At 51.6% G+C, this 10,353-nt stretch overlaps 1 protein-coding gene across 1 annotated transcript in view; it reads left to right on the top strand.

Moving 5' to 3' along the window:
* TNXB (tenascin XB) overlaps positions 1-10,353 on the top strand; it is a 56,200-nt gene that overhangs the window by 23,336 nt on the left and 22,511 nt on the right. Inside the window, 8 exon segments of the mRNA XM_011379907.2 lie at positions 1,087-1,412; positions 4,744-5,071; positions 6,084-6,383; positions 7,658-7,945; positions 8,252-8,560; positions 9,111-9,425; positions 9,554-9,877; positions 10,281-10,337. Of these exon segments, the coding sequence (XP_011378209.1) occupies positions 1,087-1,412; positions 4,744-5,071; positions 6,084-6,383; positions 7,658-7,945; positions 8,252-8,560; positions 9,111-9,425; positions 9,554-9,877; positions 10,281-10,337 (2,247 nt within the window).

Here is a 10,353-nt window from a genome sequence, read left to right on the forward strand (position 1 = left end):
ACACACACACACACACCCATACACACCCATGTTCCTGCATTCATCCAGCCTCCTTGGCCAGCACAGAATGGCTCTGGAGCCAACTACCTAGATTTTCATCTTAGCTCTGCAATTTTCTGCCTATGGGGCCTTGTGCAAGTTACTGAACCTCTCTGTGCCTCAGCATTCTTATCTGTCGAATTGAGATAATAATGTAGCTGCTTCATAGGGTTGTTAGAATACATACAGTGCCTGGCACGTTGAAACTGCTGTTGAAGAGTGAGCTGCTAGTTATCCCTGACTCTCTCGCTTCCCACTATCCTTTTTCCCTCCTCACTTCCCTACCTTCTCCATCCTCTTCTGGGTTATCATTCTTGACTGCTCCCTCCTTAATCTCCTGTCCCCTAAGTAGTTCCAGTAGACCTGGGGGCGGGTCACAGAAGGGCTGGCTACCCTCACTCCAGTCTCCCCCGTCCACGGAGCCTCAGCAAACACCTAAGTGAGCAGAGGGCAGGTAGGTATCCTGTGGCTTCAATTCTAGACCCAGTCAGGGAAGAGCAGGGCCCTCTTCAACCCCACCCCACTCCCCAAATCTTTCTCCCACTTTGGTCCGAAGCCCTGCCTTAGCAATTCATTCCTTAGGGTAAAAGCGAAGGGAGGGGCAGGGCCGTTGGGAGGCCTCAGCCAAAGCACATTCCATCTCCTGTCCTGTTAAGTGGGGTGGGCACTGGGAAGCCTGGGAGGGGTGAAGCTGAAAAGGAGGAGTGCAGGCAGAAGGAGGCCTCAGTGCCCCCTCACTTTCCTGAGGTCAGCATTGTCAGTGAACACGGTCGAGAACTCAGAGGTTCCTCTCTTCCTATCTCAGCTCCTTTCTCAGACATGAAGGGAGACCCTATCCCATAGAACTTACCAGTACAATCCTGCCAGCAGTACATGACGGAGCTCTGTCTTCGTCAATGAGTTACTGAATGGCTAATACAAAGGCTACACAAACCACTAGGCCTATAGCTTGAGGAACATAATTGCTGGATGTACTTGTTATTGTAATTAATGTCACCAGCAAAGCAAGTCACCCTTTAAGCCTATATCTCTGATCTCTTTTCTCAGCCCCCCAGGAGGCTGTGGAGGAAACTACCAGCCCCACAGAACCCAGCACAGAGGCTCCAGAGTTCCCCAAGGAAGCCATCTTGGGGGAGCTGACAGTGACAGGATCCTCCTCGGACTCGCTGAGCCTCTCCTGGACCGTCCCCCAGGGCCACTTCGACTCCTTCACCATCCAGTACAAGGACAGGGACGGGCGGCCCCAGGTGGTGCGTGTTGGGGGTGAGGAGAACGAGGTCACCGTGCAGGGCTTGGAGCCGGGCCGCAAGTATAAGGTGTACCTGTACGGCCTGCATGAGGGACAGCGTGTGGGCCCCATGTCCACCGTGGGTGTGACCGGTGAGTGAGGGTGGGGACCTGGTTTGCTCTACTCCCACTGATGGCCCCTAACCTCCCTGTACTGATTGCTCTCCTTACTGCAGTGGAACCCTGAGGCCCCACCTGCTTGGGAAAGACTAGAAAGAGCAGTTCACAGGGACTGGGCTACAACCAGCTTTATGACTTTGCTCAAGTTTTAGACTCTCCGTGCTTCCTCATTTGTAAAATGGGGATCGTAATGCTCATTTCACAGATCCGTTGTGAGGAATCAATGAATTAACAATATAAAGCACTAAGAAAGGCCTGGCAAGAGTGAACATGCTGTCAGTATTTGCCGCTGGGATCATTATAATTATCCTTACTCAGGGGTTTGCTCTGTCTGCCTTGGCTGGTTCAGCTCTTAGATGGTCAGTGTGTATAAGACGTTGGCTTCAGTGCAGCTGGAAGCCTTCTTTACCACTCATCCAGTTAATGCAGAACAGGGCAAATTTCTCTGAGTAGGGGGAGACCAAGCCCTGCACCAAGTGAAGTAAAGAGTCCTTTGACGGAGAGTGTAGAAAGAATTCAACACACACGCCAGAGTTAGAGTCAAAGGAAAGTTTATTAGAAAAGGGGTGACACCACAGAGTGTGGTCTCCTCTCAGAGGCAGAGACTGAGAGGGACCCTGAGTGTTCAGGGAATTCAGCTTATATATCATTCTTTAGTTCCTGTGAGTTATAGTTTAAGACTTTGTTAACCCATTTCCTTTGATATGGACATAACAGCAAGGAAGAGGAGTATGTAGTGTGAAAAGGTAAGAATATGTAGTGCAAAAGGCCCACTGGCAGTTCCCAGCCTTTAATCCATAGGTTCCCTATGATTTTAGCCATAGGGAATGAATGATTTTATTTTGTGTAGGGCAGCCACTTAAAGAATGTGTTTTTCTGTTTTCCCTTCACAGTGTGGAGGTTTGTTAGCAATCCCAGAAGAAATCTTCCTTTGTTGTACAGGTGTCCTCGTGGCCTGACTGCAGAGCTGATCACCACATTGCAGTCTCTGAATGTGGCTTGATTTAACATTTTAATTATCTTGCCTCCTCCTTACATTACAGTGAATGACTTTACAGCAAGGTAGAACATCCCTTCCACCCCTCTCTCAGGGCCAGGTATAGGCCATTGGCCACCATAAAGGACCCAGCCTCAGCACCTCCTCTCTGGAGCCTCAGCATAAGGGACTCTCCTGCCTACCTTCTTGGTCACAGCAAGAGCCATCTTTTTTTCCCTTTGTTCACTGAAACAAAGACACATTTTTGAAAAATAGCATTTACTATAAGAGGAAAGATTACAAATTTAAAAGCAGGGTGAAGGCTTGCGCCAGGCCCAGAACTTGCGGCCTAGGTTTCTCCTAGAGTGATGCTCACTCCGTCTGTCTGTCCTGGGCAGCCACACTGGGTTCTGTGAAGCCCTGTCCCTGGTCCCTGGGTAAGGATGGGCTGTGTCAGGCATTATTCTGAGCCAATGCAATAGAGAAAAATTGAGTTTTGGAATCTGGCAGTTCTGTTCTCAGCTTCCCCAGCTCTTAGCTCTGTGATTAAGCAGGACGGTCATTATCAGAGTAGGAAGGTGATGGGCAGCTGGAGCCCACTGAGCTGACCAAGGGACCATGCTAGGCACACAGCACCACAGCCAGAAGAAGAAATGTGTACAGCTAGTTAGAAACATTCCTAAATTAGGAAAGGATTATTTCACATGCAACGTGGGGACTGCCATACCCAGGGATAGTTATAATCTTACCTTCTCCAGTGAAGCCAAACCACCAACAATAAGACTTGATGGTAAGGGACAGTTTCTCTTTCTCACGGAAAGAAATACAGAGAGGGCAAAAATGAGCAGGAAATGGAGTCTACATGAACTAACAACTAGAAAGCAAATGAAGTGAAATACAATGCCTGGCTTAGAATATGTGGTGGTCACTCACAGCCCTCTTTGGCTGCCTCCATTCTGCCTTCCCCACTCAGACTCATTTCTGTCTTCCAGAGGCCTCATCAGCAGCCCTTTTTAAAGCAGGTTTTATCTCCTGGGAACATAGTCTTCTCCTCCACAGGAGCCAAGGAAATAAGCTCTTGGGAACCCCAGCCACCTAGCCACCTTTCACCCCCACTACCAATTGCCTCTTGGGACCACCTTCCAGGTTCAGTCACTGATGAGGAGTGTCTGCCAGACTCAGCTCATTCTAAGGCAATGGGGACGAGCAGGTCCTGAGCTTGGCTTTTCCCAGTCCAGATGTACAGATTACTCATTAATTTCATGAACATTTGTGAAGCACCCACTGTGTGCTGGATGCTGGGGACACAGTGGTGAAACAAGACATAGCTCCTGCCTGTGGAGTTCGCATTCTAGCAGAGGGAGACAGGCACCAAATTACACAAATACGTCGGTGGTACCATTTGTGACAGCGACGAGAGCTGGAAAGAAAAGCAAAGCCCAGTAAGTGAGTGGGTGGGAAGGAGGCAGAAAAGGGCTGCCTGAGGAAAGAATGAAGAAGGGAGAGGACATGTCACCTAGGCCTTTGGAGAAGAGCACTTGGGGCAGAGGGAAGGTGCCCGAACATCTGTGGACCAGCGAGGAATGTTTTAGAATTGGGGAAGAGACATCAGAGGTGAATGTGTGGGGCCTTAGAGGCCATGCTTAGAGGCCATGCTGAGGACTTGGTTTTTGTTCTGAGTGAGATAGAAGCCATGGCAGGAACAGGCTCAGACTAATGTGTGGGGATCAGAGAGAAGAGGGGTGAGGATAGAAGAGGGAGGTGATTCAGGAGACTGCCCTATAATCCAATAAGAAGAGCTGGTGCTACCTGGAGATGGCGGTGGTGGAGGTGGTGAGGACAGCCAGCTTCTGAAGCTAATGCCAACAGGACTTACTCATGCACCTGGCTGGGGTGTAGGACAGGACCCCGGATGGCACTGAGAAGGTAACTGTGGTTTCACTGAAATTGAGGGGCTGAGGAGAGAACAGGTATGAGGGGAGCCCTTGAGTTCCATTTTGGACTGTTGTGTTTGAGACATTGATTAGGCATCCAAGGAGGTTGCTGAGCAAATAGAGTTTGGGGGTCAATGGGAGGCCTTGCGGGGAGGAACTCGGAGCCATTGAGGCACAGATGGAAGTTCAGCCACTTTCCCAGGTTTCAGTGACTACTAACACCGAGCCCCCTAAGCACAGCCCCAGATCCTGGCAGGAACTTAGTAAAGGGCTGTTACCAGATAGATGCTGCCAATCAGTGGAGGTTTCCATCAGACCTACTTCTCGGGCACCACAAAAACAAGGCATGTAGTTACCACCAAGGGAAAGAAGGGCTTTTCCTAACAGCCTTCCACCATCTCTGTCTCTGTTCCACAACCAGAAGAGATTCTTGCAGCCACTGAGCACCCCTTGAAGCCACGCCTGGGGGACATGACAGTGACAGATGTGACTCCCAACTCCGTGGGCCTCACGTGGACAGTTCCTGAGGGCCAATTTGACTCCTTTGTGGTCCAGTACAAGGACAAGGATGGGCAGCTCCAGGTGGTGCCTGTAGCCGCAGACCAGCGTGAAGCCACCATACCAGGCCTGGAGCCTGCACACAAATATAAGATGAACCTCTATGGGCTACATGGTGGGCAGCGTGTGGGCCCCCTCTCTGTGATAGCTATGACAGGTGAGTGAGGGGTCGTGCAGTCCCCATCCCTGATTATTCAGAGTCCCCTTGCCCCGTAATCTCTCAGGTCCTGCCTCAGTGGCCTCTGCAGATCCTCCTGGGGTCATAGGCATATTAGTCTCTCTGTGAGACCTTGGCCCCTTCCCTGGGCTAGGCCCTTCTCTGCCTTCCATTCCCCATCTCTACTCCACCCCATCCCCCAGACCAAAATATCTTCCTTTCACCTGACCAAATCTAGTCACAGACTGTCTCTCTCCCTCTGACTGTCCACAGCTGTTCTCCCCTTCTCTTTGCAAGCCTGCTGTGACTTGGACACGGCCACCACCTCACCCTGCTGCCCTATTTTATTGGGGTTAAACAGCACTCATCCTTGAATCCCTTGTCAGAGGTGCTCAGCCCCCTGGCTCGAGCTGTATTCCCTTCTGGAAGTGGCCCTTGCTCTTGGCTCCCAGGGCCTCCCCACCTTCATGACTTCCTGAGCATGGGTTTCCACCATTTTTGTACCATGGTGTCGATGAAACCCATGGACCTTCCTCAGAGCAATGTTTTAAAATCTATAAAATAAAATGCATAGGATTACAAAGGAAGCCAATTATATTGATATACAATTATCAAAATATTTTTAAATTCAAATTTATGATTTAGTAATGCAGGGACTTCTTTATTTGTTCATTAAATAACAAGACTTAGTGGCATGTGTAATAACCTATCCACATTTGGAAGGAGCGATGAGTATAACCAGTATTTTGAAGTCTCTGCAGAAATTCTAAGTTGATATGAAAACATCCATGATTATTGTTGGTGACAAAGTCAAAGGTACTGCTAGTAGTCCATGGTTGGTTTTTATATTCATCATTGAAGGACATACTACATTTTTGTTAGAGACCAGTGAAAATAAAGTTTCCCCGCCTCAGTCCGAGGCTCCTGGAGGCCCCGGGAGCCCAGGAGCCCTGTGAGGGGGCACTTCCCCTTCCAAGATCTCAGCCATATTCTTTGTCTTCCCGGATCCCAGCTCCCCTCCTGCCAGCCCCAGTCACAGAGTCTCCTGAGAAGCCACACCTGGGGGAGCTGACAGTGACAGACGTAACACCAGACTCCGTGAGCCTCTCGTGGACGGTCCCTGAGGGAGAATTTGACTCTTTCATCATCAAGTACAAGGATAGGGATGGGCAGCCCCAGGTGGTGTCTGTGGCTGCAGACCAACTTGAGGTCACTGTCCCTGGTCTGGAGCCCAATAGGAAATACAAGTTCATGCTCTTTGGGATCCAGGATGGGAGACGACATGGCCCAGTCTCTGTGGAGGCAAAGACAGGTGAGAGAAACCCCCATGAAGCTGAGCCTGAGGCCCCAGCCTTCCCATCCTTCTTCACACTTCCTGGTCTCGTCTCCCTTGGTCCAGGTCTCCCCATTGTTCACCTCGTCTGTTTCATTTGAAAATTCACACTGCCTGCCCCAGTCCAAGGCAGACGAGAACCAGGAAAATGGGGCTAGTTCCTGGATCCATTCCCCCGGCTGACTTTTCCTCTCCTTTCATAATTCCTACTTCTGTTGAATGAGGGAAGACCCTTTGGACCCCTTCCTGGAAAGTGGAACGTGGGAAACCGGGATGCTAGGAAAGGGGGTGAAGGGAGCCTTTCCTGCCTCCCTGGGCTTTGTGGAGCCTCAGCCCTGAGTAGCCATCACCTCGTGAGAGTTGTGCCATCTCCCCTCTGACTCTCACTCAATTGACTCAGGCATAGCGGATCCCATATTTGCCTCCCCAAGAGAAGCTCTTTCCTCCTCTGTCCTTCCCCTGGAGCCTCAGAAACTGGGGACCCCAGGGGCCCAGGGCTGGCTGCCCAGCCAGGCCCAGTCAGGCCTAGCCCAGCTGTGCCCCTTTCCTGGGTTTTGGTCCAGGCCCATCCCTGCCCCTGGGGGCTCCCTGTTGCCAGAAAACTCTCACAATAACAATGCTCTCAGCGTCCTTGCTGTCCAGGAAGGCAGCAGGCCAGCTCCTTCTCGGGCCTCACGATGGCTTCCCAGCCAGGTCCTTTCCCTGTTCGAACTCCCCTTTTTTCCCCCTTATTCCCTCACATGTAGGCAGCCCCCACTCCTCCACCAAGGCTTCTGGGGATCAACTTCATCAGAACATCATGCCTCCCCAGCTGTTTTCTGTCCCCAGTGGGGATCCTGTGCCCGCTCTGATATCCCCAGGACCTTTGGATCTCCTCAGGGGCCAGTCACATCACAAAGAATAGGCTCCTTGGTAAAAGAAAATAAACACACCAAGTCTGTGACAAGCTGTGCCCTGCTAGGGAAATAGTTCCTAATTAGTGAGAAGAGTCTGGACAGCAAGATAAAGAAGATAAGCAGCAAGATAGAGAATCTCTTTTCCCAGAGATGTCTCAGGACAGAAGCCCCCTCCTACATTGCTTAAGTGGACAGAGGCACAGGCCAGCTGGGAATGGTAGCAGAGATGAAAGGGTGATGAAAAGATTTAGGGGAAGCACTGATCATTTGGGCAGTTCTGTTTTTTTTCAGCTCCAGCAAGAGGCAGTCACGGAGTCATTTTGGAAAATAAACACAAAAACCTTTTCTCTCTGCCAGCTATTCAAGGTGACACTAGCCCAGGGGCCCCACCCCGCCTCGGGGAGCTATGGGTAACAGATCCCACTCTGGACTCACTCCACCTCTCCTGGACGGTCCCCGAGGGCCACTTCGACTCCTTTGTGGTCCAGTTCAAGGACAGGGATGGGCCCCGGATGGTGCCTGTGGAGGGCCACGAGCGCTCAGTTACCATCACCCCTCTGGACCCTGCCCGCAAGTACCGATTCCTTCTTTACGGCTTCCTGGGCAAGAGGCGCCATGGACCCCTCACCGCGGATGGCACCACAGGTCAGGGCATCCCCTGCTGGGCCTGCCTCTGTTTCTAGAAGTCCCTGGGAAAGGCATCTAGCACCCAGCCAGGCCAGAGCAGTAGGTGGTCACTTGTGATGGCTGCCATGGTTGTTATTTGGTCCCAGCCCCTCTGGCTGGGATCCAGTCCCCCCTTCTTTTTGCATAAGCCCATAGCACCAGCCCTTCGAGATTCAGCCATGGCAAAGCCCTGTCTCCAGACCTCTCAATCCTGACCTTCGAGGTCACCCAGCCTTCCAGAAACATTTCAGCCATATGACAGAGACATCTCTCTCTACATCTCAGAGACCCAGAGTGCTGTGGGCAATACTGGAATGAAGCGTCCCCCAAAACCCCGTCTGGGGGAGGAGCTACAGGTGACCAGCGTGACACCGGACTCCGTGGGCCTCTCATGGACAGTCCCCGAGGGCCAGTTTGACTCCTTTGTGGTCCAGTACAAGGATAGAAATGGGCAGCCTCAGGTGGTACCTGTGGAAGGTAGCTTCAAGGAAGTCAGTATCTCAGGCCTGGACCCCGCCCGCAGGTACAAGCTGCTGCTCTATGGGCTGCATGAGGGCAAGCGTGTGGGTCCTGTCTCCACCATTGCTGTGACTGGTGAGTATGGCTGTGGCCAGAATAGACTCTTCTTCCTTCCTGCCAGTCTCTCCACTTTACCTGGCCACACAATTTCTGAGCTTCCTATATTCCTTTGTTTGGGTGAAGGAATCAGTTGTATGGAGGTATAATTTACATGCAATAAAATACATTCATTTTAAGGGAATAATTCAGTGAGTTTGGGCAAATGTACAGGTAATGAAAACATTGCCATAGCTGAGATATAAAATGTTTCCCTGGACCCAAAAAGTTTGCCTATACCCAGAGCAGTCAATTCCCCAACCCCAGCCTCTGGCAACCACTGATTGCTTTCTATCATTATATTGTGCCCTTTTAAGCGTTTCATTTGCAGAATCATACAATACTTAGTCTTTTGTGTTTTGGTTCTTATACTTAGAATTGCGCTTTTGAAATTCATCCCCGTGTATAAATATTTGGCCCTCGTTATTATTAATCTTTTGCTTTCATCACCTTCCCTCCTGCCTTCCTCTTGGAGAGAACTGGTACAGTGACAAACTAGTCACCAATCTCTACTTATCTCTCTGAATAGCTCCCAGGGAAGAAATCGAAGCTGAGACCATGGCCCCAAACCCTCCAGAGTCCAAGCCCCACCTTGGGGAGCTGATGGTAGATGGAGTCACACCCTACACCCTGCATCTCTCTTGGACAGTCACTGAGGGAGAATTTGATTCCTTCGAGATCCAATACACAGACCAGGATGGGCAGCTTCAAGTTGTTAGTATAGGGGGTGACCAGAATGACATCACCCTCTCAGGCCTAGAATCCGATCACAGATACCGGGTGAACCTGTATGGTTTCCATGGCTGGGAGCGTATGGGTCCTACCCAAGTGGAGGCCATGACAGGTGAGCTAGAAGAACTCTGCCCACCCTACTTCCTTCCAAATAGTGTGAGAGCAATGAGGAGAGCAAAGGCCACATGAGCACCTGCCCTTCTCTCAGGTCCTTCTCTCTCTCTCCCTGTCTCTGTTCAGCCCCAAAGGAGGAGGAGGATAAACCTTCAGAAGCTCCCACCACCACCCCCGAGCTTCCCATCAAGCCCCGCCTGGGGGAGTTGTCAGTGACCGACACCACCCCCGACTCCCTGCACCTCTCCTGGACCGTCCCCGAGGGCCAGTTTGAGCACTTCCTGGTCCAGTACAAGAACGGGGACGGGCAGCCCAAGGTGGTGCGGGTGCCAGGGCACGAGGACGAGGTCACCATCTCAGGCCTGGAGCCAGACCACAAGTACAAGATGAACCTGTACGGCTTCCATGACGGCCAACGCCAGGGCCCCGTGTCTGCCATCGGGGTGACAGGTGAGTGGATGGTGGAAGCCCCAGGGTGGGAGCCTGCAGGAGGATCACACTCTCTCTGCTGGGTGAGCAGGGTACAGGGGTCCCTTCTGCTGGAGGCTGAGCCACGGTGTCCTTTGTGCCTCTCTGCTGGGGTTCCCTGATGATAGCTGGGTCTCCCTGGGCAGAGAAGGGCCTCCGTGAGCTGTGCTGGTGGCTGCTCAGGGTCCCACAGGGCTGACCTCGAGGCTCTGGGCACATTTTTGAGAAGACAGTTGAACTGGACCACCCAGCTCCAAATAAGGACTTCTCTGAAGTGAACTGAGGGCCCCCAGTCATGACCATGTCTTCAACCTTCACCTATAATTTGAGGGCATATCTACAGACCCTGCCTCACCCTCTCTGTGTCTGTGTTTCTCACCTGCAGATGAAGAGACCCCCTTCCCCACGGAGGTGGAGGAGACCCCCAGCCCCAAGGAGCCCAGCACAGAGGCCCCGGA

This window comes from Pteropus vampyrus, unplaced genomic scaffold, assembly GCF_000151845.1.
Source record: "Pteropus vampyrus isolate Shadow unplaced genomic scaffold, Pvam_2.0 Scaffold378, whole genome shotgun sequence".
Lineage (NCBI taxonomy): Eukaryota > Metazoa > Chordata > Mammalia > Chiroptera > Pteropodidae > Pteropus > Pteropus vampyrus.